Source organism: Panthera uncia, chromosome B4, assembly GCF_023721935.1.
Source record: "Panthera uncia isolate 11264 chromosome B4, Puncia_PCG_1.0, whole genome shotgun sequence".
In the NCBI taxonomy this organism is placed as follows: Eukaryota; Metazoa; Chordata; class Mammalia; order Carnivora; family Felidae; genus Panthera; species Panthera uncia.
In genome coordinates this window covers 133,274,966-133,302,338 of record NC_064809.1, presented here as the reverse complement: position 1 = coordinate 133,302,338, position 27,373 = coordinate 133,274,966, and the positions used below count along the sequence as shown (strand labels likewise).

The following is a 27,373-nucleotide window of genomic DNA, read 5'->3' as shown; positions in this document are numbered from 1 at the left end:
GCAAGCGCGGAGCCTCCAAAGACGCCCGCGTAGCTGCTGGCGCGTGGGGCGCGGGTCGGAGTGAGGATCCCAGGCAGCGGGAGTCCGGAGTCGCCCCCGGGAAAGAGCAAACCCGCCGGTGGGTGCGCCGGGGCTTCAGCCAGGGTCCTCCCTTAGTCCTCCTGGCGCCCCGGCCCGGCGGATGCTGTGCGGGCCCCACGCTCCCGCGAGCCGCCGAGGCTCGCCTCCCTTGGCCTCGGGGGTAGCACAGATCCGGGTCGGCGCCTGCCCCCCTCCGGCCGGCCGCCCGGGTCCTAACAGTCGCGGAAGCCCCCGAGGGCTGTCCCCCTTTGGTAAAGGGAAGGGGAGGGTCATACCACGTCTCCGGATAGGAATCAGGGAGCGTGACAACGCCCGGCACAGCACAAGGCTCTGGGTGTGCCGTGGGTGCACGACCATCGTCCATTCAACCGAGCCCATAAGTGCTAGCGGGGACTACCCCCCCCCCCCCCCCCCCCCCCCGGGGGGGGGGGGGGGGCGGGCCCCCGGCCCTTCACCCCGGCCCCCAAGGGGGGGGGGGGCCCCCCCCCCCCCCCCCCCGGCACGGGCCAGGGGCGGAGAACCGGATGGCCACGGGGCTTCACCTGGCCCCTCGGTGGAGGAAGCAGCCCCCTCCCCTCCGTCAAAACCATGTCCTAAATAGTAGCCACGTGTAGTGATGAAAGCAGGGAGAAACAGCTGAGTGATGGGATGGGGGAAGAGGGAAGAGGGACCATATTATGTGTCCTCTCCCTTCTGATAACAGTATCATTTCAACTCCTTTTCTTCTCCCCCCGCCCCCCGCCGCCTCCCAGAGTTCCTGACACCCTCTTCCATTTAAATAGCACCCCAAGTCCCCAGGGGCCCTGGAGACCACATTCCCCTTCTTGCCTGGGAAGAAACCCAAGCCAGCGCTGCCAGGGCCAAGTCCTAACCTCCCAGCACCCCTTGCAGGTTGACCTACCCATCTACACTCCCCCCACCCACCCACCCACCCCGCTCCTGGGGTTCAGGAAACCTGTCCCTGACCGCCAAAGTGAGTCTATTGGTATCTCCTGAAGCCCAGCTCGGACTCAAGAGGCCATTGGTGGATCTAGGAGCAGACTTTAAGCACAAGCCACACAAGCTGGACACTTGCTCAGAATTCCTTCTGCCAGTTCCTGTTTCCTCATCTGGAAAACGGGGATGATAGCAGTTCCTAAGGCATGGCGGTATACTGAGGCCTTGATGAGCTAAAGCGTGGGGCCTGGCTCACTGCAGACACTGGATAAACTACATCTTCCTGCATTTTCGCCTCCATTATTGTCTTCTCAAAGGTAATCCATGAGGTTGACCTGCAGACGGCAATGAGTCCTGAGCCAAATATTCAAGAGCCTATTGTGTACAAGGCACTGGTGACAGAGTGACAGAAGCCACATCAGGAACACAGACAGCTTTATCCTCAAACACTGTGTCTGACAGTCAGAATGCACATTAACATATTGAAGGCTCTGAGAAGTCCTGCAGTAAGTACCTCTATCTCACTTTCTTGAAGCCGGGGTTTCCTGAACTGATTGGGTCATAGAGACTTTGGGTTCTGGTTTTTGAGGCTCTTCGGCCCTCGGTGACAGTGTTCATCAGGCAAAAGGTAGAGTAGCATTTCCCCGCCCCTATCCATGTGACTTGCTTTGGTCAACAGGTTGAAGGCCAAAGGGATAGTTCTCACTTCTGGATGACAACGTTTGAGCACCATATTCCTTTCCCACTGTCGCTGCCATCAGTGACCCTCCAGATGGGGGGACAGTTTCGGGCTAGGCCAGCCAAGTCTGATGGGTATGCAGTATAAGAAGTCAACCTTCTGGGGGAATCTTTGTTAAAGGCCACCTGACCCAGACTAACCTAACTGATCACATCCCTTGGTGATACCCGCAAGGACACCAGCTTTTGAGAAACTTGGTTCACGAAGGATAGATCTGGCCCCGTGAGTAGTCGAAATGCAGTTTAGTGACTACACTGGCTCCCTTAATAAAATGAAACCTCAAGTCTCAGAGGTCATGAGGAAGGGACACTGGGTCTCCCCACAGATGCCCATAGAGGTCACTCACTTCTTAGCTTGGAACACGACTGTTAGGATCCGGGCAGGCAGCCAGAGGGGAGCAGGCTCCGACCTGGATCCAGGCTACTCCCGAGGTCAGGGGAGGTGAGCCTTGGCGCTTCGCGGGAGCGTGTGGCCCCACACGGCACCCGCCGGGCATGGGCTCCAGTGAGTAGGCTCAGGACAAGAGGCTGGGTTCCATAGTCCGGCAAGATTGGGACCAGCTGGAGGGGGCGGGGGAGAAGGGGTTCAAGGAGTCTCTGGTGCCCAGCTCAGGTGACGTGGAATCTGACAGGCACAGGGCAGCTGTGCACTGGAGGGTTACACTGGTGAGTAGCCGAGGAATGGCCAGTGGAGGTGGCCAGGTGGGCTCAGAGACTGGGGGGGTTCCTCAAGGTGAGGCCCCCAGATGCAGCTGTGAACTCTCAGTACAGCAGGCAAGGCTGAACCTTGGGGACCAGCCCAGCACTCAGGACAGTCTGGGGTCCCAGAAGGAGAGGGACTCTAGGGGAGGGTCTGGGCCAGTGTCTAGGATAGGGTCCATGTGGAGACCACCTGGCTGGCGGGGCCATAAACCTGGGGGAGGGGGGGCATTTGAAGGGGCTCAAGGGAAGAAAAACGAAAGCAGGGCTTCTGGGAAGGGACGCAGACACGACGGAAAACGTTTCAACGTCACATTTATTAGGAGATCTTTTCCAGTGGAAGTGATAAGTATTTACCATAGAAATTTGCAAAACACAAGTGCAGCAAATAAACTACGATTACAGATAACAGCGTAATGATCACTACCATCAGTGCTTCTGGTGAATGTGCTTTCAGTCTTTTCTCCATAGACCCACATGCACACCTTTTGTTGTTGTTGCTGTTGTCATGGTTAAACCAAGACTAGGTTCATGCTCTGCACCAAGTTTCATTATCTGTTCCCCAAATAAAGACTGTGGCTCCCTGGCATTCAGTAGACTACACAGTGATGATTCCTGACGGTGGAAAATTCCAGAGCACAAATGTACCATGTAAGGAGCAAGGGGTTCGTTTGCTAAGGTGGTAGGAACTTCAGAATGTGTTTCCGCGCTGAGAAGAACCCTCAGCAGTGCCGGAGAGGTGAGGGCCTGTGGGGGGTGCGAGTGGGGTGGCATTTAAGGCACAGGTGGTGAGTGGAGCCTTGGCCATTTCTAAAAGAATATTATCCTTCTTTGTCTTAGCACACATTTTCTAAAAATGATAAAACACGTGTTCATTTTCAGGAGGTTGAACCATTTCAGAAAGTAGTAAGAAAATAAGTTGCATGTCATTCTACCAGCTGTTAACAGTTGCGGTGATCGGGAAACTTGAGAATCGGGGGCTCAGGGCAAGGTGTGAGGGTATGCTCCAAATTGCCCAGGTGGGTGTGGACCCGGCCTCTCCTACCCCCAGGCCAGCTCAGCAAGGGGGACAGTGCCTTGCTCTGGGGCTCAAGAGGCGGGGAGAACCTAGCGCTCACCAGCCCTTGCCTCACTTAGGGGGCAAAGCGCTCTCAGAACAGGAGCCTCGGTGCCCACGTCCTGGAGACACAAGGACCCAGCAAGGAGCCACAAAGCGGGGTTCTGGGCGCTGGGCGGTGGCCCCGAATGTTCACAAGGAGCCTGCCTGGGAGGTCCCAGTCTCATGGCAGCTCAAGGCTCACCCAGAGGCTGTTCCTAGAACCACATTCTCTTTTCAAGGGGATGTGTTTGCAAGGAAGTGCTCTGTCTGAACCTGCTGGTTCTTCAGCTGCAACGTGCTTACACAGCATAGGTGACGGCTGCAGCTTTGTGAGCCGATGCTGAGGATTTTGAGCCGATCAGTGTCTTTTCTGTTCCACTCGAATGCATAAATGAAAACACGTTTCACCTTGAGTCACATTACTCTGTCCTTGCTGACAAACCACACCTGGGGAGAAGGTAGGTCCCTGTCTCTTTGTCTCTGTCGAGGCTCTGGGAGTACAGAAGCGGGAAGGGGCCATTGAGGAAAAAGGGGCACGGACCACAAGCCCCTTCTGTTGTGCTGGGCTCCTGCCTGGGGGCCGGGGATGCCCGTCTGTGCACCGGATTTTTCCTAAGGCTTGCTAACACCTCACTGATTCACATAACCTATAATGCAACAGATAATAAGATTCCTGTATATTTTATGCAAAACTCTCATCACATATTTAGGCTAGGGCAAAAAAGTGTTCCAAAACGTGAGTCAGTTACCGCCTTTTAATGGCCATGACCAGCAGCGCCCTCCCTGGAGAAGGCTGCCCCCCCCCCCCCCCCCCCCCCCCCCACTGACCACCTCCTCTATGGGAGATGGGATCACGTTTCTCTTCCTTGCAGCCCCCAAGACTGCACAACGGGCAGCCCAGCCCCCAGCCACAAGTCTCCCACCACCTGTCACGACACCGGCTGTGTGAGGAACCCTGCACTGGGAGGGCTACAAGAGGGAGCTGGCAATGCCCCTCCCCACCGGGCTTCCCGTTGCCATTTCCCAGCCAGATGAGCTAACAGACACAAGAACTTACATATCGGACTTCCTTATGCTCCCGACCACCACACACACACCCTAAAGCAGCTTAGCCTGAGCCTGGCTTTTCGTAAACACAGTACATCGCTTTTGGTTTCAACAATCTGTAAATTCGGCACAGAGGCAGGACCCCACGCGTCACAGACACTGGAGCATTAGACGCCAGCGTGCAAGTACCCATGCAAAGATCAGAAAGGCCTAGCATCTATGAGAGGACGTCCTAAACTTGTCTCCTCAAATGACTCAGAAACTCATCTGCCCTCGGAGGGTAGGGAAGTAGGGGTCTTGCCCAATCCCAGCCCCAAAAGGCCAGGCCGGACAGGAGGGTGGCGCTGCTGAGCGGCTTGGCCCCTACTGGACGTCCACAGGTGTGCAGGTCCGCTAGGGAGCCAGGAGGCTAGAAACGCCCTCATGTTCCCCGGGGAAGGCCGCTGGCTGCTTGCCGGTACCTGGGGTCCAAAACACATGAAGGACGCTAACTCAGGTCTTCAGTCTCGGCAAGGATGGAGGGACACCACCAGCCAAAGCTGAGCGCCCCACCGTGCAAGCTCTGGGCGCCTCCGGGTGGTGGTGTCCAAAGCCACAGCGTCCCCGTGATGTCACCATCCTGGGATTCTAAGCCTGTGGCCCTCCCAGCCACCTGGACACTTCCCACTGGACGCCCACGGGCACAACAGAGCCCATCAGTTTCCTCACGCAGACCAGCTCACCCACCAGCCTGCACTGCGTGCCATCCCCGGGGCCTCCTCCTTCTGACCGGCAAGTCGGAGGTCCGACAAGAATCTACGTGACTAGGCACACACCCCCCCGCTTCCAGATGAAAGGGGTGCCTGCCAGACCCACACACCCACAACCAAATCATCTACCTGGCGCGTGGGGAAGAGATGCGTCACCACTTGAGAACACGCGTGCGAGGTGATCCACTGTAGCCACCGGATGTCCTCAGGAATATCTGGAAGCCACGTCACCAGTCTGCAGGGATAAAACCAAGACACAGACACAAAGCACACACACGTATCAGCATGAAAACGAGCCCAAACAAACACAAAACAAAAACCGAAGGCGAGTATCTTACCACCATGCCCTTTGTCCAGGTAAACCGCCCGAGGCACTCCTCTAATTCTAATCTGATCAATCCCAGAAGGTGGATTAGGGACGGTCAACCAAAGACAAACCGATGTAAAAGCCCTAGAGCAAAGTTAGGTCACTCTGGGCTTGCTTTCTGGGCTCCAGAAAGCTCAAGGGGTACACGTGGAAATAAAAGAAAAAGGTCCTGGTTTGCCAGGCTTCCCCCTTGGGGCAAGGTGCCCGCTGTAGCTTATGCAGAGAATCTCGTGGCCAAGGTAGCCCAGGGTTGTGTTCGAGCCCAGCAGACTCCCCCGGCCCCTGACGCCCAGGTCACCAAAAGGACCCGTGTGGTGGGCTTTGTAAACGCCTGATCAGACCCCACCCCAGGGCAGAGGCGTCGGGGAGCAGACGGCTAATTCAGTAGAGCGGGGAAGGGATCTGGACAGGTTCACCAAGGACAAGAGGACTGAGCTGGATTCTGAAGGGTGGTCTGGCCTCTAAAAGGTGGACGGAAGGCCATGCCGACCAACCCCCTTAAAAAGACCGTAAACGCCAACGGGAATCTGAAGAAAGCAGACGTGAAACAAATACCCTGAATTCAAGAGTCTGCCTCATGCCCTCCCGACACACCATGAATAAAATCCCCAAATGAAAAGCACAGACCTACAAGAGGGAGCAAACGAGAAAAGCATCGAGAAAAGAGGGGGGCTCTTCATCGAGAAAAGCGAGGCACCTTTCGGGGTGCTCCTCACAGACAGGGAGCTCCATCCCGCTCTACCAGGAGCCAGGCCACGGGTGAAGACGCGCACGTGGGAGGAAGGCACAAAGCCACACAAAAATGCTCACCTCTGGACCAGAGCAATGGCAGATTCCACGGGCAACGTACAAGGCAGCATCGCAAAGGACAAGATCTTAACTGGCAAGGAGTTGCAAATCTTGCTCATGTATCTCTGCTGGCTTTTAATTGCTTCACTCAGAGCTGAAAAATACAATTTGGAGGCGTGCCTCCCACCAGCGTGAACACCAAACCACCTGTCCAGGTAGTGCTTGGAATTTCTGTGAAATACACAAATCCTGGCGTACAAAGAATCAGACGCATTCACAAATGAGATCCAACGAGGAGTAAGCCCGGAAGAGCCCTTCGATAGCCCACAGGACGAAGGGTTCCCAACGAACAACTCTCTTTTAAACGAGAACCGTTTTCAGGGGCGCCCGGGTGGCTCAGTCGGTTGAGCGTCCGACGTCGGTTCAGGTCATGATCTCACGGCTCACGAGTTCGAGCCCCACGTCGGGCTCTGTGCTGGCGGCTCAGAGCCCGGAGCCTGCTTCGGATTCTGTGTCTCCCCCTCTCTCTGCCCCTCCCCTGCTCATACTTTGTCTGTCTGTCTGTCTCTCGCTCTCTCTCTCTCTCTCGAAAATAAATAAGCATTAAAAACATTTTTAACAATAGCTAGTTTTGGTGGGATACACAAAGTTCCCAAATACCCCATCGACTTTATGAACTTTTCTTTGGACAGCCGCACTCTGCTTCCTTCTGCCTGGAACCCTCTGGCCTGCTACCCCTCCCCTCCTTTTGTTTTTGTTTGTTTGAATTTGTTTATTTATTTTGAGAGACACAGAAACAGTACGGGTGGGGGGAGGGGGAGAGAGACGGAGAGAGAGAGAATCCCAAGCAGGCTCCGTGCTGCCGGCACAGATCCCAGAACTCCTGAAACCACAAGATAATAACCTGAGCTAAAAGCAAGAGTCAGACACTTAACCTACTAAGCCACCTGCTGTCACCCTTTTGTAATGACCTCACGACACCTCAGATCACATTAACCCAGGCAGCTGCTGGCTTGCACGGTTATCACAGTAGGGGTGTTGGTGCCTTGGGGCAAGGGATGATGTCCCCTCTGTCTTTGAATTTCCCCAAGTGCCTGATCTGAAGCTGGCTTGTGCACTCCTGTCCACCTAATAGTTGATGATGTGATAAAAATAGATCACCACTTGGGGCACCTGGGTGGCTCAGTCGGTTGGGCGTCTGACTTCAGCTCAGGTCACGATCTCACAGTCTGTGAGCTCGAGCCCCGCGTCGGGGTCTGTGCTGACAGCTCGGAGCCCGGAGCCTGCTTTGGGTTCTGTGTCTCCCTCTCTCCCTGCCCTTCCCCCCCCTCATGCTCTGTCTCTGTCTCAAAAATAAATAAAAACATTACAAAACCTTAAAAACAAAATATCACCACCCAACGGAGATTCAACATTGTGGGGAGGCAGGGAAACACCGGGGCGGGGGATCCTCAAAAAAGAAGGCTTTGAGACGGGTGGGCAGGCAAAGAGCGGTTCTGAAACAACAGACCCACCCCCGTGGCCCCCGGAAATCCAGTGTGCCTGGTACTCAAAACAGCTGGAGTCAGCTTCCCTCTGGCCATGACCCCACGGGAAGAGAGACTGAGCAAGGTGCCCGAGGGGGGTGATGGGCGTGCAACCAGGAGCGGGGCCCCCACACCCCGCCCTCTCCATCTCCTGCAGGGCCGGGTCACCTTCCTCCACAACACACAGAAAAGAAGCCCGTTGGGTCGCTGTCACGGGAAACGACACCGCCTGCCATCCCGCCACCCGAGCTGCCGGTACCTGTGGTGAGCCTGGGCGGCAGGGTCTCCAGGATGCTCTCGTCCCAGGGCAGGATGCTGACACGCAGGTGGTCCAGCAGCTCGTCTCCCTCCATCTTCGTCCCCCAGGCAGCCGCCCTCGGGGGAGACCCCGGCCTCGTGTGTTCCGAGGGGGGCACGAGGAAGCCCCACTCTCCTGGAGATAAACTCAGGCCCTGCCGAGGCCCGCTGCAGATGCCTACCAAGGGTGCGGGAAACCAGGCACCGGGTGAACTTGGGCGGCCGGGGTCACTGCTCACACACCCACCCACAGAATGACGTGCGGGCAAAGCCACGGGCCGTAGGCCTGTTGCCAGCCAAGTACGAGGCGAGGCGGGGATCCACGAGGGCAGGCGTTCCCTGCCAGGGAGAAAGAAGGGTGGGGCTTTGAAGCCAGAGAGATGTGAGTTTGGCTGGCTCTGGCTTGATCACCCACTAGCTGTGTGGGCTCCACAGCCACACGAGGGGGCATGAAGGTAAAACGGGAATTCTAATTAACGGGCAACAACTGAACCACCGGCTAAGCCTGTGTTGTGGGCCCTGAGTTAGGAACTTCATAATAATCTGTTCCCAGAGGACAACCCCTACCCGGGCCAGCCTGGCTGAGGGCCCCACTTAGATCTTTAGACTCAAACCCAGCACAGAAGCTGCAAATGCCAGGCTTTGGAATTACCAAGACTCCAACCTGGGCATTCTTAATCCAAACTCCCTTTGCTACAGATGGAGAAACAGAGGCCCTGGGAGGGAGGTGGTTTGTCCAAAGTCACCGAGTTAGGAAAGTCACCGAATCACCTGAGTGTGACCCTAAGGGGTCTGCTGCTGTCACCGATTCCCAGGTTCCCTCCAACTTCCGTCCCCAGCCCAGACGGCTCTCCGGCACTTTGGGGCCCTGACATCAACTGCCTCCAGCACAAGTGGCCAAAAATGTCCCTGGGGCACTGCACACCCACCCGGCCCGCCAGGAGCAGGCCACCCTTCCCAAAGAACACGTTCCCTCCCCTTCCTGAGAGCCCTGAACCGGGGGACAGAGCATCCCCTGCCCAGGCTGCTAAAGCCAGAACCCGGGACTTCCTTCCAGATTCTTCCCCTTCCTGAATCTCTAACCGGTCACCTTTGAGCCCTGTCCTCTCGGGCCTCACCAGTCCCCCAGAGACCAGCATCTTGCCCTCTCCACCTGCAGCCAAAGCCCTCTGCTGACCTCCCTCACTCCTGCTTCAGCAGCCCTCAGTGGCTCCCCACGGCTGCAGGCGTCAAGAGTCAGCCAGGTCCAGCCCTGCCCCCCCCCCCTCTCTGCCCACCTCTCAGCGTCCCCCACCCCTTGCCACTCCAGCTACGTGCGCCTTCTTCCCATCCTCCAACCAACCACGCTCTCTGTGGTCTGCAAGCCTCCTGTTCGTGTCCCCCGTGCGTAGGACGCTCCCATCCATCCCCGAGTTGCAACGTGATTGACATCCTCCTGAAGCCACGCCTTCCCCCAGGCCATGCAGATCCCTCCTGCCTGATCCTACGGCATCCTGTATCTTCCTATCAGGGCACTCGGCACACGTCATCCTTCCGTTTACTTATCTGCCCGCCTGACCACCAGACTAAACTCTAGGAGGGCAGGGGCCACATCTGCCTATTCACTGTGGCATCCCGGCACAGAGCCAATAGCTTGGCACCTAGAAGGTACACAGTCAACGCTTTCTGAGTGGACAGATACGTGTATGTCCTTTTAACCATGACTTCTCCTTGGTCTTGGCCAAAGACTAATTCCGAGAAGCCATACAGAAAACGTACGTACTTTTATTATTTTTATTTTTTTAAAGAGGGTCCAAGCGGGGCAAAGGCAGAGAGAGAGGGAGACAGAGGAACTGAGGACCTGAAGGCGGCCTCTGCACTGCCAGTGGTGAGCCTGACGCTGGGCTCAAACTCGCCAACTGTGAGATCACGGCCTGAGCCGAAGTCGGATGCTCAACTGACCGAGCCATCCAGGCGCCCCAGGAACCAACGTTTAGTATTCAAGAAAAATAGCTCCAAATACATCTAATATTGCGAGAGCCCAACTCCCACAGCCCAGACCAGCCAGATGACCCAAAGGCAGGAACCCGTCCCACAAAGGACGTCAGCTGACCTTGAGGGTGTGACCCACACCTGGCTGGAGACAACTTGGGGCTCAGGGCCGGAAACCTTGCTTAACTTCCTCTCTTGTTTACCAAAACGTTCAAAATAGTTCAAGCAGAAAAGAAAAACGAACAGAACGGCTTTTGCTGTTCAGACAGGTGGCACGAAGGAAGGAGAGAGCCCCGGAACTGGGACACCCAGTGTCCCCGCCCCAGCCCTGCCGCTCAGTGAGTGCAGTGTGGCCCCTGGCTCACATCCATCTCCCCGTTTGTAAAATGGGACAGAGATTTCCTCTCTCAGAGCGCTAACATGCGGGGTAAGCAAGTTGCGAAGTGAAGACGCTCAGCCCTGAGTTTCTACCCAACTTCAACCTCCAGCTGCTGACTGCTAACGAAAAGCTTGTTAAGAAGGACACGTCTGCCCCCCACCTCGCCCATACGTACCGTTCTCTTCCAAGAATCTGGTGGCGTCTAAATACCCGCGGAGGCATATCTCTCCAAGCACCTGGCAACACATCAAGTAAGGTCACTGCAGTGGAGGGGGCCGTTCCGAAGGCTCCCGAGACAAACAGAAGAACCCTCCCCGCTCCGAGCTGCTCAATGGCCCAGCACAGCCCCAGAGACGCTGGACAAAGGGCTCTGTGCTCTGAAAGAGCAAAGGTTCCACTTTCATGCAAGGCTGGGCTCAGAGGACATCCCCTCCGTGGAGCCTTTGCCGGTGGCCCGGCATGACGGGGGCTGGTTTCTCCGGGCCCCCTCCGTCCCAAGACCAGCCTCCACCCTAACAAATACCGGGGCGCGTTCCAGCTGTCACTGGGACAGTTAACGGCAGCCGTCTCTACTCCTCTGAATACAAACCACACACGCAAACCAACGTACAGCCTCCCCTTTTCGCCTGGAGCGCACACTGTCCACACAACAGCCTACACACAGCCTTCCTTCTCCCCGGAGAACCTTTCGTGTCCAGGGTTTACACGTTTTACGTTTTGGTTTTCTGTTTTCGTTTTTCGTTTGTTTGTTTGTTTTAATATCAGGGAGAAGAAACCTCCTACAACAATCGAGAAAGATTAAACCACCAAATGTGGTGTGGTTCTCGACCACACTTGCAAGTAAGAATCAGAGCCCCTTGGAGGTGGGATCTGAGCTACAGGGCTGTTTAAATCTTCCCAGGTGATTCCAGGGGTCAGAGTGGGGCAGCACTGAGCTCCCAGGACGGACACCCTTCCCTGAGTTCCTTTTCACTGGGGGGAGGGGGGGCTGGGAGGGGAGGGGAGGGAGGGGAGGGATCTGATTCCGTTTGTGGAAAGAGCCATTGTTAGATATCCTGGCAAATGGGGAAGCAGAGAAGAGCTGCACCCCCAAAACACACAGCCCCCAACTCACCTTGAGATCTGGAGGAAGTAACGCTCGTATTAGAAGGTAGACATTCTCTGGGCAGAGGCGCAAACTGAGCTTGGTTAATTCCACGTGAAGAAAGTTTGTGGACTTGACTTTAGGGCAGATGTCATACTCCCCAAAGAAGGGGGACACGGTGATGGTCGTTTTGGAATCAAAGAAGGGGATGTTGTTAGTTATTCCTCCATCCACGTATCGCTTTTATGGGGAAGAGAAAAGGACATAGCATCAGAAGCTCCGGGCTGGTGTTTTATGTGTATTTCAGATTACGGGGAGAGGCCTCTCAGAGCCTCAGGCTGGTATGGTGAGAAGACAAGGTTCTGGAAACTTTCTGTCAACAAATCCTCATTGAACATTTCTATGCCAGACCAGGCTCTAGGCTGGCACTCAGGATTGCTGTATCCTGTTGTGTAGTTTGGGCACCGCACAAAAAGTGCCTGGCAACGAGGCAGACAGAGGCTGGAGCCCAGCCCACATTGTGCTGGCCAAGTCTAAAGCCCAGGAGGCCACCTCTAGGTGTGCCCATATAATTTGCATGAAAGGGATCTGTTTGGGCGGGAGCTCTGTGTGCACTGGAGACAGAGAACGATGTAGACCCTGCCATGAAAGTGATAGAGGTCATGGGTTAGATTCCAGACCCCTCTTGCTGCTTGGAAAATCAGGACAAGCACCTTGAGGAGCTTTGGAGACCTAAATGGCCATGAACCTGGGATCAAGGCAGCCAGAAAAACATTCTTTGTACCCACGGCCTAGTGGCATCTGGGATCAGCTACTGTGGGCATCGATTTCCCTACATCCATATCCTCCCACAACTTTAGGCTGGCGCAGGCAGGTTTTGGTACAATTTGGACAAAGTCTGCACCCATCAAAGCGAAGTCTAGAATGATTCCCAAATCCAAGGCCATCACAGCTCAGCTGTCTGTGCCCACAGGGGAAGGCCTTCAAATATCACAGCCGGAAGACTCCCCAGCCAATCCTTCCCGAGGCCTAAACAAGTACAGAGAACGGCCCATGCTCAGCCACATCTTAGGCATGAAGAGAATCTCGCCTTAGGGGCACCCGTGGCGCTCAGTCGGTTGAGTGCAGACTTCGGCTCAGGTCACGATCTCACGGTTTGTGAGTTCAAGCCCTGCCTCAGGCCCTGTGCCGACGGCTCGGGGCCTGGAGCCTGCTTCAGATTCTGTGTCTCCCTCTCTCTCTGCCCCTCCCCCACTTGCACTCTGTCTCTCTCTCAAAAATAAATACACATTAAAAAAACTAACATATTGGGGCGCCTGGGTGGCTTGGTCGGTTAAGCGTCCGACTTCGGCTCAGGTCACGATCTCACGGTCCGTGAGTTTGAGCCCCGCGTCGGGCTCTGTGCTGACAGCTCAGAGCCCGGAGCCTGTTTCGGATTCTGTGTCTCCCTCTCTCTCTCTGCCCCTCCCCCACTTGTGCTCTGCCTCTCTCAAAAATAAATAAACATTAAAAAAATAGTTTAAAGAAAAACTAACATACACACACACACACACACACACACACACACACACACACACACGACGTGGCCCAGAAGGCAGCTGCCAGGGGCCCAGGATCTAGTCCAGAGCCTGAAGAACAGACAGCTCGGCCTGTGTTTCCCCATCCCAAGTAGGGCTCAGCAATGGACCAAAACACATACTTGTGGAATGGAACCAAATCCAAAGCCCTGTTGGCAGCTTCTGCCCAAAGCCATGGGCCGCAAAGGGCAGAATCGGACCCACGGTGGGCTGAAACCCTCAAGCCCTAAGAGTAAAGGCACTACCTTAAGCAAGTAACAGACCCTTAAGCATCTTATACTTTAACCGGGGCACCGGGGACCTATCCTTGGTGCTCTGGCAAAGATTAAGTGAATCAGCTTACCTTCCAGGTAGGCAGATAATTAATTCTACATGAAGGTGGTTTTGTTTCCCCGGGCAGCCTAGAAGGGGACTATGGCTAGGGAACCTCTGTCTGAAAGGCCAAGAGAGCAAAAGATTCTGCATTTGGGGACAGGTCCCAGGCTGCCTGGAGCAAGTGCTCTGCAGGCAGGAGCTGTGCAGTTAGTTTAAAAGCAGACTCGGGGCGCCTGGGAGGCTCAGTCGCTTAAGCGTCTGACTTCAGTTCAGGTCATGATCTCACGGTCCGTGAGTTCGAGCCCCACGTCGGGCTCTGTGCTGACGGCTCAGAGCCTGGAACCTGCTTCGGATTCTGTGTCTCCCTCTCTCTCTGACCCTCCCCCATTCATGCTCTGGAGCATGTCTCAAAAATAAATAAACATTATTTAAATAATAAATAATAAGTAAATAATAAATAATAAATAAATAAATAAATAAACAAACATGTCTCTGTCTCAAAAATAAATAAACATTTAAAAATAAATAAATAAATAAATAAATAAATAAATAAATAAATAAAAGCAGACTCGGGGTGCCTGGGAGGCTCAGTCGCTTAAGCGCCTGACTTCAGTTCAGGTCATGATCTCACAGTTCGTGGGTTTGAGCCCCGCGTCGGGCTCTGTGCTGACAGCTCAGAGCCTGGAGCTCCTTTGGAATCTGTGTCTCCCCCTCTCTCTGCCCCTCCCCTTCTCATGCTCTGTCTCCCTCTCAAAAACAAATAAACATTAAAAAAAATAAAAAATAAAAAATAAAAAAAAAAAACAAAGCAGACTCACCACGCCTCTGAAGGAAGGAGGGATTAGGCCACAGTAGAAAGGGATGAAGGAGGAACAAACCAAGGCCTGAGGAGACAAAAAGAAGTGTAACTACAGGCCAGAACAGCCTGTCTTCGATTCCCCTGGGCCAGCATGAGCCTTCTTCAAATGAACAGAGAAGCAAGCCTAGAATGCTCTTTGGAGATGGGGTGCTTTCATGAACGAGCTGAATGGGTAACAAACGAACCCTCACGCTTGTGTTTCAGGCCTAAGGATGAGCTCCTAAAACACTGTGGGTATCAACTTCCTGTCCTTTTCCCCACGGGAGAGAGCCGTACGGGGCCCTCGCAGACGGGACCCAGCGTCGCTGACTGACAGGGAAGACACCAGACAGGGGCTTTGCAAATGCTGACCTTCCTTAGAATCACGTGGAAAGCATGCCGCCCACACACTCCACGGCCTACCCCAGGATTCTGACGTAGCAGGCTGGAGGCACCCGAGAACCTACCACCTGAACAGGCTTCTAGGTGCTGCTGATGCTGGGGGTCCAACCAGCACACTGAATAGCATGGAGCCATGGGGCGGGAAGCAGGACCGACCCCCTGAGAGAACCCGGCTCCTGCGAGCACGGGCCAGTGTTGGCTACCTAGACAAGGCTTCTGGTAACAAGGCTAAACAGAGGTTGATCCTGGCTGCTGAGATGCTGCTGGTTACACGTGCCAGGCTGCTGGCTCCTGTGGGGCATATTAAGTGCAATGTAGTCCAAGTAACTCTCGTAAAAGGCATCAGCCAAATTAAATGGGATTTTGAGGGGCGCCTGGGTGGCTCAGTCAGTGAAGCATCCGACTTCAGCTCAGGTCATGATCTCACAGTTCAGGGGTTCGAGCCCCGTGTCGGGCTCTGTGCTGACGGCTCAGAGCCTGGAACCTGCTTCGGGTTCTGTGTCTCCCTCTCTCTCTCTGCCCCTCCCCTGCTCACGCTTTGTCTCTGTCTCTCTCAAAAATAAATAAACATTTAAGAGAAAAATAAATAGGGGCGCCTGGGTGGCTCAGTCGGTTGAGCGACCGACTCCGGCTCAGGTCACGATCTCACGGTTTGTGAGTTCAAGCCCCGCGTCGGGCTTTGTGCTGACAGCTCAGAGCCTGGAGCCTGCTTTGGATTCTGTGTCTCCCTCTCTCTCTGCCTCTAACCCACTCGCGTTCTGTCTCTGTCTCTCTCAAAACAGAAATAAACATTAAAAAAAAAAATGTTAAATAAAGAAAAGAAAAATAAATAAATAAACAGGATTTTGATACAGTAAGAGATCTTCTCCGAGCTAGACCCTTAGGCCAGAGGCGAGTAATCCCACCCTCGTGGGACCTTACTCCACATGTGCTCATCGAGGAACACACATCGTGGGGATAGGGATCCTTGGAAGACGTGGTCACGAGCCAAGTCTCGAAGGGGGGCAGGTAGTATTTGAAACTGAAACTGACTGCGGGCATCCAAGGTTCACCTATGCTAGGACCAGACCACCAGAGGCACACCCAGTTAACATCACTATGGGGGCAGGAAGCCAACCAGCATCCCCCCTAATCCAGTTCCCCTGCGTCTTAAGAAACGAGGCCAGTGGCCTATGACAGCCCTCCCTGGGTTGCAGCCAATCTTACTGGACAATCCCCCGGGTAAGCAAACTGCTTACATCCACAACTTCGTCTTTGGACTGAAAATCAGACACCAGCACACTTTCCCCATCAGACACTCTGGTGAGTGAGACGCACATTCTGCCAGAGATGAGCGTGTGGACGTTGGCTGGCAGGTGTCTGTGGAGATGTTCTCGAATGTAGCTAGTCGCACGGAAGGACGGGTGGAAGATGCCAATGTTCCGTCTCCTGGCAGCATAGACGAGGCCCATGAGCACATGCACGATCTTGTCTGGGGGGCGGCAAGACACAAACATACAAGGGATGGTGCCCCGTGGAGATGGCAGTGACCAGAAACCAGGCGGCAAGGAAGCTGCCAACCGTTTTCCAGTCCTGCACGAATACGGCAGCCACATGCGGCTATGGAGCCCTTCCGACGCGGCTCAGTCCAATCCGAGATGTATAAACGACGCACCGGAATTCAAAGGCTTCATACAAAAAAAAAAAAAAAAAAAATCTAATAAAAGATGTCATTAATAATGTTTTTATATCGGTTAGCTGCAAAAATGAAAATGATAGGCTGGCTGTATTGGGATGAATGACATTTTAATTTCAATTGTATCTTTCGCTTTTTTTCAGCTCGGCGGCTGGGAAAATGTGAAACAGCACACGCAGCTGCACTGTCTTTCTATTGGACACTGCGGGCCCAGGTTCCCGCCACGGGAACAGGCCCCCAGAGGCCCAGGGGAGCTGGCTCTCACCTACACGCCCCCAAAGCCCAAAGCGGGAACTCCTCAGGAAGGGAGCGTCAGCACAAAGGACCTACCTAACACTGCAGGAAGCAGAGAATGAGTGCAGGCTGGGGCCCCAGTGCGAAGCCTGCCTCCAGCTCCTACTAGCCGAGCGACCTCAGAAAGTCGCTTCACTGCCTCTCTCCGTCTCAGATTGCACACGTTTTCACTTTGGGGACAGAGGGGATTAGATACACTACCATCTGTAAGGTACTCAACCCAGAGAAGGCTCCTCGTAAAGGACTAGATTTAATCTTCAGGCTCTGACACCAGGATTACCGCTGTCCAGTGGGCATGGGCCACATTCGTGCTCCGTCCAACCTCACTCAGTGGCCTGGACCGCTCTGGCCGATTTGCACGGTGCTGGCATTGCAGGACGAGTCCCCACCCCGACCCCTGGGTCATAAATCCTGAGATGCGGAAGGACAGACATAAGCCAGCCCGTCTTGGCCCACCTCTGACCTCAACTCAACTCTCCCGACATGCGTGGCCCCACGGAGCCCAGGTGGAAGGGGCAAAGTTGCACACAGCTGGCACATTCTGCCTGCCTCTCCTGCCGAGCACCTGGCTTAGAAGCACTCACGGGAACTCTTTCCAAGTTGCAGCCCTAGGAAACTTTCCTCAGTGGTCCCCAAATGAGACAGGAGGTTAAAGCAGGGCTCCTGCCCAAACCTCCAGACCCCACTTTCCAAGGATCTGGTGGTCCCCAAGCCTCTCCCTGTTCTACAGGGCACAGACCAGGACTGCACCTGTCCTCTGCCAGTTAGGAACCCTCTCTATACTAGAGTCAGCACAGGCCACCTTGACACACAAAGGCCGTCTTTTATCACCCCCCGAAGCCCAGAGTGTGCAGACTGGCCATGTGGCCACACGAATCCTCCCTGAGGCCACAATTCCTGCCCTTTGCTCCCCTCCCTGTCAGTGGAGAAGCCAGCTGGGGCCTCTCTCCTAATCCCCACCTCCCAGTCAGCCCAAGGCCTGCTCACTGATCCTATCTAATTGCAGGGGATTCCTGGCCACCGGGATCAAAGTCATTCCCTGCTGGTGGAGTCTAACAGTCCCCATTCCCGGGAAAGGCAAAGAATAAACTGCTAAGGAAGTTGAGCAGGGGCCAGTGAGGTTGCGAGGTCTTCCGGTCTGGGGATCTCTGGGTGCCAACAGCTCTAGCTGCCACTAGTCCCAGGTCCTGTCCCCTGGCTCAGAACCCCAGGCCACACCCTAGTTTGGCCCAGCTGGGCACAAGCTCCACATCTGTCCCTCCCACAACTACCCACATACACAGATGTTTCATTAGCACAAGATTCAAATGCACAGCACCTCATTTCCAGCGGCACTGAGCAGGGTGGGGGTGGGTGGAAGGAAGGCATGGGGGATGTCCAGGGATCTACCCCAGCCCCTAGGAACGATATCTAGCACTCCCCCAATACACACACACACACACACACACACACACACACACACACAAAACACGCGCCCCACCCCGCCTTGTCCCTTTAACCTCAGATCAGCAAACCTGCCCAGGAAAACTCTGGAAGGTTGTCCTCCCCCTGAAAGGCCATCCAGCCCCCAGGAGGTGGGGCGGAGGGGGGATGTCTCCAATCCCTGTAGTCGCCAGAGCGAAGAAGGCTCCCACCCCGGGTCGGAGGCCAACGCCCTGCTCCCGGGGGCAGGCCCGCCCTGCTCCGGACCCAGGGCAAATCGCCCAAAGCTTTGTGAGCTGATGGGGACCCTAGGGGCCAGCTCCACCCTCGACGCCGCATCCCCGGTCCTGCTCCCTCCTCCGCGTCGCTCCAGAGGAGCCCACTCTCAGTCCCGGGGCGAAGGGCTTCCCGCAAGCCCGGGCGCCCGGGCGGGGTTGGGGTGGGGATGCGCTCGGGGTTCCCACGCCCACGGCAGCCAACCCCAGGCGCGTCCCCCTCCCAGGCTGGCGAATGAGCCACCCGCCGGCGCCGGGCGAGAGGACACTTCGGAGGAAGCCTCTGTCCGGGCAGGGGCCCCGGGGATGCACTCCGCGGTGTCCGCGTCCAATGTCCGCTCCACCGGGCGCCCCGCGACCCGTCCCCGCGCGGAGCCGCGGCGGTGGCCCGGGACATACCTAGGGGCATCCCAGAGAGGAAAGTGACGCAGTGCAGCGCCCCGGCCGAGGAGCCGAAAAACATGCGCGCGTCGCGGAGGAGGTGCGGGGCGCGCTCGCTCAGGCAGCTTGTCACCCCGATGTGGTAGATGCCCAGGAAGCCGCAGCCCGAGAAGGACAGGCTCCAGTCGCGCCTGGGGTCGTACATAGCGGCGGCGCTCCGGGGGCCCGGCGCGGGGGCTCTCGGGTCCGCGCGCGCCGCGGACGGCCGTCCCGCTCCGGGACCGCGACCCGCCCTGCACCGCCGGCGCCCGCGCGCGCTCCCGGGGCGGCCTCCACGCCGCGGCTCGAGCAGTCCCTGCGTGACGTCAGCCCGGCAGCCCCGCCCCCTCGGGCCATGCAAATGAGGGGCCGCCAGAGCGCTAGGGGAGGGGGAGAGGCGGAGGGAGGGGAGGGGGGAGGGGCCCTCCTGGGTCTGGGCTCGGGAGGCAGGGAGGCAGGGCGGGGGCGGAGGAGAGAAGAGGACCTTGCCCCCAGGTCGGCGGAGGAGGGAACATTTTCCATCCCCAAGTGGCCTTGCACGTCCTGGAGAGAAACCTCTCCCTTTCCGTTCCTTCCCATCCCTTAAGTCAGCGACAAGTAGCAGTCGCCCTCTTAGCGCCTTGGGATCCTGTGATACTATCTTTCCCCTTTTCACGCGGGACCGCGAACCTCCAGCAGGCACCAACGTCTCAACAGAGTGGAAGGTCTTTGCTGGATTTTCCTGCCGTTTTTGTTTGTTTGTTTGCTTGCTTGTTTTTCGTGTGATGCCTTCACTTCCTGGCAAGTGGTAGAGATTTTTCGTTGAGTGATACTGACATGAGGTTTCCGTTCCACCGTGTCATGGATAAGTTGAAGTTGGGGATAACCGGTGCTGGGGGGTGGGCAGTGCAGGAACGAGGGAGTTTGCGGGCATCTTTAGGAAGTGCCAAAAATGCCCCCTGACCCTTGTGCCCTGCACAGAGCATTTCCACAGCAGCCTGTGCAGGGAGGTTAGGCATCTGTCCGGAGCCAGAAGTCTGGGCCTCCAGGGCCATCCTACTTCCTGTCGATGTGGACAGAGAAACCTCCTCCCTTCTCTACAGACGGGGGTGTGGAGTACAAGGAGTGTGGGCTTTGGAATCAGGTCACCCTCCCTTTCTGTGCCTCAGTGTCCTCATCTGAAAATGACAGGCTTCCTGTCAGGATTCAAGATATCACTCGTGGGGGCGCCTGGGTGGCTCAGCCAGTTAAGCACGGGACTTTGGCTCAGGTCATGATCTCACGGTTTGTGGGTTTGAGCCCCGCATCGGGCTCTGTGCTGACAGCTCAGAGCCCGGAGCCTGCTTGGGATTCTGTGTCTCCCTCTGTCTCTGCCCCTACCCGGCTCCTGCTCTGTCTCTCTCTGTCTCTCTCTCTCTCAAAAATAAATAAACGGTAAAAAAAAATATCAAAATACCACTTGTGAAGCGCCTGGACATGTGGATTGTGCATGACCTCCCCACCCACAAACCTTCCTGAGCCCGAGACGTCCCCTGCTTTGCTGAGCCTGTGCCCGTGGGAGTGGGCAGCTGGGAACAGGGCAGAGAATTGCACAATGTGCTCCTTGCCAGCTGGGGTCAGACAGGGCGATGTCCAACCTTCTTGTTTCAACTCCTCTGTTGTAAACAGGTGTTCCTCTTGTGGCCTGCTGATTCATGGATGGATTTCACATTTTTGTGCTTTTTGTTGCTGGTATTGCTACCTAAAATGGCTCCACACACGATGCTGAAGGGCTGTCTGGTGTTCCCGAGTTCGAGAAGGCTGTGTGTGCCTTGCAGAGAAAATACCGGCATTAGATACGATTCGTCCAGGCACAGGTTACAGTGCTGGTGGTGGCTCTGAGTTCAATATTAATGAGTCATCTAGATACATATATATTTCTATATAATATATACTTCTGTTTTTAAACAGAAAACACGCGTAACTTAAAGGTTCTGCGTTGATGGGTTGGCAAAAGTGTTACGACCAGAGGCGCATAGGAACTCAACCTTGTGTCTCCTGTAAGAACAATTCAGGGGTCACTGATTAAGCATAAGCATAATTCACAGCGATAGAACCACTATGAATAACGAAGACTGGCTGTACTTCACCGAAACTCCGCGAAGGGGAGCAGGTGGGGTTCTTTCCTCCATAGAACCAAAAGTGCAGAGTCGTCCGCTCTGACGGTGCTCGCTCAGTCCCCTCACCTCCTCCTGCAGGGCTGGGCAAAATGAGGGCAGGCATCCTTCACCCAGTTAAGAAACCCCAACATCTGGGGACTGAGCCTGAGGGTTTGGCTTCTCTATCAACCTGCCGGGTGTCCCGATCCTTTTTCTGTGCTCCCCTTGGTGCCCCTGACTTGCTTGTGACCCTTCTGCCTCCATATTCCTTGCTCAGCATTTTCTAACCGCCACCAGTGGCCTCAGGGAAGGCGTTCCCCTGATCAGCCCGGTGTCAGCCTCCCTTCACCGCCCTCAGCCCCCACCCTGGGCTCAGCCTCCTGAGCTTTGGCTGAAATTCACACTTTTCTCCTTCCCCTCCTCCTCCTCCAACTCCTCCTTCTTTATCTTTGTAGTAAAATGTACCAAGCATAAAATTTACCATTTTAATAAATTTTTCATGTTTATTTTTGAGAGAGAGAGAGAGAGAGAGAGAGAGAGAGCATGTGCACAAGAGCAGAGAAGGAGCCGAGAGAGAGGGAGACAGAATCCGAAGCAAGCTCTGAACTGTCAGCACAAAGCCCAGCGCAGGGTTCCACCCCATGAACTGTGAGCTCATGACCTGAGCTGGCCGGATGTTCAACCGACTGAACTGCCCAGGCGCCCCTTAATACTTTTTAACAGCTCAGTGGCACGAAATACCTTCACAATGTATGCAGCCAACACCACCGTCCGTTTCAGGACTTTTTCATCTCATAGAACAGAAACTCTGGCCCCATTAAACATTTCCCTCTTCCATTCCCCACAGCCCCTGGCACCCACCATTTCATTTTCTGTCTCTGTGGATTTGATACCCAAGGGACCTCAAAGAAGCAGAATCACACAGCATCTGCCCATTTGTGACGGGCTTATTTCGCTGAACACCGTGTCCTCAAGTTTCAATCATGCAGGTGTCAGAATCTCCTTCCTCTTTAAAGCCGAATAGTGTCCATTGTACGTATCGATGGTGTTCCAAACACACGCCCCCAGAGTATAGCTTCTTGGCATAGTGAATATTTTCAGCTGAAGGAATCTGAGAAATGGCAGCTACAGGGACTCTGACCCACCCTGAAGCGGGTCACAGACCCTCACGGGAGGTGGCTTCCTCTATGCCCGGAGGAAAGGAGCCTGCTTGTCTGCAACGATTCGGGGACAGAGGAATCTGAGCCGATGGGCCCTGCTAAGTTTCCAGCCGTGTTCACAACACTTACCTCTTACCCTTTGTCCTCCCATATTTTTCCACGACTTTCCACTCTTCGTTAAACTGAGCATTAAAACGTTCAGGTTGAACCCTTCCTTTGGGTATTCCTTTCTTTGTTGTTGTTTTTTAATGTTTATTTATTTTTGAGAGAGAGAGAGAACAGGCAGGGGAGGGGCAGAGAGAGGGAGACAGAGGATCCGAAGCAGGCTCTACACTGTGATCGCAGAGCCCAATGCAGGGCTTGAACCCAAGAGCCGTGAGATCATGACCTGAGCCAAAGTCAGATGCTTAACCGACGGAGCCACCCAAGTGCCCTTGGGTCTTCATTTCTATATGAAGCCTCCTGTGTCACATTGCTTATATTAATGCATAACTATGCTTCTCTCACAAATCTGTCCCAGTCGGGAACCGAAGAAGAGATTTCTCCCGCCTTCGGTACATTCCGTGAATGCGCGTGCATTCACGTGATTCCCTCCCGCATCTCCAATAAACACCCCTCTTGCTCCATCCCGGTCCCAGGACCCCACTCTTCAACCCTGGGCCTCAGGGATGACATAATTTTCAGGTGTGTCCCTGTCCCCAGAACGGGATCCGGGAAGTCCTGTGTCATACGTGCATTCCCCCAATCGTCCTGGCTCCTGGGGAATAGGACAGTCCCCGTTGGCCGTGTTGGGAGGGCATGGAATCGGCTCTGGGAGACCTGGGCGACACCGAGGGTCTTAGTCACTGAGCTGTGGGGAAGTCAGACGGACGTTCCCTGCCACACACAGAGGCTTCGTGGCTGCGGACCAGCATTGCCCGCCTGCCAGAGATGATGCTGTGCACACAGCCTGGCCCCCCAGCCAGCCCCTTGCGGTGTTTATTGAGTGAATGAGTAAGTGAACAAATGAGGGAATGAACGCTAAGGCGCCCTCCTTTCCTCCCAACGCTCCTTCACAGACCTCCACGTTTTCTTCACTATTCGTTAGTAGCCTAGGTGTGGTCTTAGACGGATTCTTCCGGAAGACGACCCAGAGACCAGGATTTGAGTGCCAGGCGATCCCAGGAGACACTGGGAGGAGAGGGGGGGTGCGAGGTTGGGGTCTCAGAGGCAGGAGACCACTCTGGGTAAACGGGGCTCACTCACACTGGGGTCCTCAAACAGAAACAACACGCCATGGGGAGCAGATAGGAGGGTTTTTTTTAAATTTTTTTAATGTTTATTTATTTTTGACAGAGAGCGAGCAAGCATGAGTGGGGGAGGGGCAAAGAGAGAGGGAGACCCAGAATGCAAAGCAGGCTCCAGGCTCTGAGCTGTCATCGCAGAGCCCCACGCGGGGCTCGAACTCACAGACCGCGAGATCATGACCTGAGCTGAAGTCCGAAGCTTAACAGACTCAGCCACCCAGGCGCCCCACAGATAGGAGGTTTTTAAAGGCAGCAGGGGGCAGATAAAGGAAATGGTCACTAAAGAATGCATTGTTTCTGGGCCCTTTTAAGGGGAGTGGAAACTGTCAAATGGGCAGATCACCTCACTACTGCTGACCAGGTAATGCTAGGTTAACTGGTTGAGGGCTATATTCCTGGGAGAGGCTGAAACTGAAATTAGCTCAGGTATTAAGTCTTTGTTTGATGATCTGGGCTTGGCACAAGTGACTCCATTTCGAGCTTGTTATTTCTTCTTAACGCAAGAGGACGTGGTGGAGGGCCGCTGGCTGGGGGCGAGACACTGTTAGCTGCGGGGGGCGGGGAGGGAGAGCCAGGGAAGCCTTCTTGGAGTGTGGGTACCCTAAGAACAGATGGGATCAGAAGCAAGAGCCTTGTGACAAGGGGAGGGAGGGAGCCAGCCAGAGGGAGACAGGTGAATTGGGTAAGTGAAGTTGCAAGTTTAAGACCAGGCAAAAGGTCTCCAAAGCGGGGAGACAGGAAGATAAGGCGAGGAGGAGGCGGAATCTAGGGGAAGGGCCCAAGGGCCTTGGGGGACCAGTAGGAGTCCCCATGTGATACCTGCTGCAACAGAGAAGCTGAGGGTTTAGGCAGGGGAGTGGCAATCTTATTTACAAAGCAGGGAGAGCCACCTGGAATCCAAAACCCTGCAAGCGGAATTCGGCAGGCTGGTGAACTTGGACGGGAAAGAATTACCTTTTCATTTTCACTGCGTCTAACCGCAGTGTAGTATTTCCTTCGCACGCAAACGTAGGGAACAAACCACGGTGGTGTTATTAGAATTACCTGCAACTTTAGGGGTGCCTGGGTGGTTCGGTCGGTGAAGCGTCCGACTTCTGCCAGGTCATGATCTCACGGTCCGTGAGTTCAAGCCCTGTGTCAGTTCAAGTCCCCTCCTGGAGTTCAAGTGAGTTCAGTTCAAGTGAGTTCAAGCCCCTCCTGGAGACTGCTTCAGGTTCTATGTCCCCCCCCCCACCCCCCGCCCCTGCCCTCTCTTTCTGTGCCCCTCCCTTGCTCGCACTCTGTGTCTCTCTCTCTCTCAAAAATAAACATTTAAAAAATTAAACTAGGGGCACCTGGGTGGCTCAGTCGGTGAAGCGTCCGACTTCAGCTCAGGTCACGATCTCGCGGTCCGTGAGTTCGAGCCCCGCGTCGGGCTCTGTACTGACAGCTCAGAGCCTGGAGCCTGCTTCGGATTCTGTGTCTCCCTCTCTCTCTGCCCCTTCCCCACTCACGCTGTCTCTCTCTCTCTCTCTCTCTCTCTCTCTCTCTCAAAAACAAATAAACATTTAAAAAATCAAAGAAAAAAAAAATAGAATCACCCGCGACTTTGTTCCTAACGGAAGTCACCGATCTTTTTATATCGCATTGCAGTTGTGGCTCTGAGATGATATTTACGCTTGTGGGTTTGAAATCCTGGTGTCTGAGAAGACCCCGGGCGTGAGAGCTTATTTACTGCACGGACAAAGAAGCACATCTGCTATCATACCCACGATTAAAACATATTTTGATGACTGGATTCAAAGCCAAGTGGTTTCCTTTGTAATTCCACGAATTTCATCTCACGTGTTGAAAAACCTTCCTCTGAGATGGGGTGGCCGTGGAGGTGGGTTGCCGGCCGCCTGCAGGGCAGGGGCCCCGGAAGAGGTGGGGCCAGTCACGGGCAGCTATTCAGGGGGTGCTTGCACGAGGGGGCTGGAGCTGGCCACGGAGGGGTGGGTGGGCTACTTGGGCAGCAGAGAAGAGTGGACCTGGCTGGTGGATGGAGGCGAATCCAGAAGGGCAAATGGGGGCCCCGCATCTGGCGCGCTGAGCTCTCTGAGCCGCGCGAGCCTGCTGGACAGCCCAACGCAGGTATCAGGTGAACACGATTTCAGGGGGGGGTGGGGTACAGAGGTGGTAGTTAGAGCCCGGACACCAGAGGAGACCATCCGGGAGGGGTAATGGGGAAACAGGGCAGGCCCACATGGGGGGAGGTGCTGGAGGGAGGAGAGAGACAGCCCAGAGAGCAGGTGTCACAGAGAAGAACCGTGGAGGTGGCCTTGGCACACGGGACAAAAACCAGTTGGGGACGGTGGGGGAGGAGAGCGTGGGGACAGCTGGCGGAGTCAGCTCCTTGAAGAAGCTGGAGTGGAGAAGGAGGGAGGGAGGGCAGTCAAGAGGGGCTTTGTGAAAGAGCTGGTGTTGGGGGCGCCTGGGAGGCTCAGTCGGTTAAGCATCTGACTTTGGCTCAGGTCATGAAGTCCCTGTTCATGGGTTCCAGCCCCACGTCAGGCTCTGTGCTGACGGCTCGGAGCCTGGAGCCTACTCTCGATTCTGTGTCCCCCTCTCTCTCTGTCCCTCCCCCGCTCTCACTCTGTGTCTCTCTCTCAAGAATAAACATTAAAAACTTTTTTTTTAATTTTTTTTGTAACATTTATTTATTTTTGAGACAGAGAGAGACAGAGCATGAACGGGGCAGGGGCAGAGAGAGAGGGAGACACAGAATGGGAAGCAGTCTCCAGGCTCCGAGCCATCAGCCCAGAGCCCGACGCGGGGCTCGAACTCACGGACCGTGAGATCGTGACCTGAGCTGAAGTCGGATGCTTAACCGACTGAGCCACCCAGGCGCCCCTAAAAACTTTTTTTAAATAATAAAAAATAAAATAAGGAGCTGGTGTTAACTCACCTGCTTCGGATCCTGTGTCTCCCTCTCTCTCTGCCCCTCCCCTGCTCACACTCTGTCTCTCTCTCTCTCTCGAAAATAAACACTAAATTTTTTTTTAAATAAAATAAAATAAAATAAAATAAAATAAAATAAAATAAAATAAAAAGCTGGTGTTAACTTGCCTTTGTATGCAGGAGAGAACGGTCGAGGAGAGAGGGCTGCGTTGTACAGAAGATGAGGAGGACGTTGCTGGACAGGTTCTTGGAGGAAAGGACCCAGTGGGAGGAAGAAGCTTTCCAGAGGCAATTGACTTTGGACGGGGCCGGCCGTCAAAAGGGCCCTTTGGATTGGGCCCAAGTGTGGCCCAGGGGATCGTCAACATGAGACGGGATTGCACATAGTCTCTGCGACGATGAGGTCACTGGGTGAGAGTGGATGGCAAGGAAGGCACATAGGGGTGGGAACGGAGAGGTTTCTGGAGAGGTTCTTGCAAAGCTCGCAAGGCTGTGTAGGGCCTGAGCCCGCGAGCTCCAGGGCCGTTCATTGAAAGGGGGCCTCGGGATTGTGTTCTCTTCTCCGGCAGCTTCCACCCAGTCTCGTGAAAGCGTAGAACTCCTGGAGAGGGTTAGGAATTTTACAGGTGGCGTGACAGAGGGAGAGAGGGAGGAGGATTGAAGGTGTTTGTAAGGAAAGGGGCACCTGGTGTGTTAAGCTCACTAAACACGGAGGCCGTCAGACTGAGGTGGCTCCTCAAGTCTTAGCAGTCCTGCCTGTGGCGCCTCAAGGCTGAGAAGTCAAAACCCGGGGCACCTGGGCGGCTCAGTTGGTTTAGCATCCAACTTCGGCTCGTGATCTCATGGTTCGTGAGTTCAAGCCCCAAGCTGGGTGAGTTCGAGCACCGTGCTGACAGCGCGGAGCCTGCATG

General features: G+C 55.0%; 1 protein-coding gene and 1 long non-coding RNA gene across 4 annotated transcripts; one reads left to right on the top strand and one right to left on the bottom strand.

Moving 5' to 3' along the window:
• The first annotated feature begins 6 nt into the window (after positions 1–6).
• Positions 7–17,117, top strand: LOC125919682 (uncharacterized). 2 transcript variants are annotated; one of them, XR_007456861.1, is made up of 3 exons: positions 7–118; positions 1,335–1,523; positions 16,713–17,117. It is a non-coding gene; the product is annotated as an uncharacterized LOC125919682 (long non-coding RNA). The 2 variants fall into 2 exon arrangements; XR_007456862.1 differs by lacking the exon at positions 16,713–17,117 and adding an exon at positions 4,426–4,499.
• On the bottom strand, positions 2,753–19,155 carry PNPLA3 (patatin like phospholipase domain containing 3). 2 transcript variants are annotated; one of them, XM_049626491.1, is made up of 9 exons: positions 18,960–19,155; positions 16,133–16,365; positions 14,473–14,538; positions 11,793–12,002; positions 10,854–10,914; positions 8,291–8,506; positions 6,527–6,659; positions 5,479–5,584; positions 2,753–4,200 (listed from the first exon to the last, which is right to left on the bottom strand). In XM_049626491.1, exons 1-9 carry the CDS (start codon positions 19,144–19,146, stop codon positions 4,192–4,194), a joined length of 1,221 nt encoding a protein of 406 aa, XP_049482448.1. In that variant the 5' UTR covers positions 19,147–19,155; the 3' UTR covers positions 2,753–4,191. The 2 variants fall into 2 exon arrangements, with proteins under 2 accessions (XP_049482448.1, XP_049482449.1); XM_049626492.1 differs by lacking the exon at positions 2,753–4,200 and adding an exon at positions 4,910–5,069 and having other exon boundaries at positions 5,480–5,584.
• Positions 19,156–27,373: the final 8,218 nt, after the last annotated feature.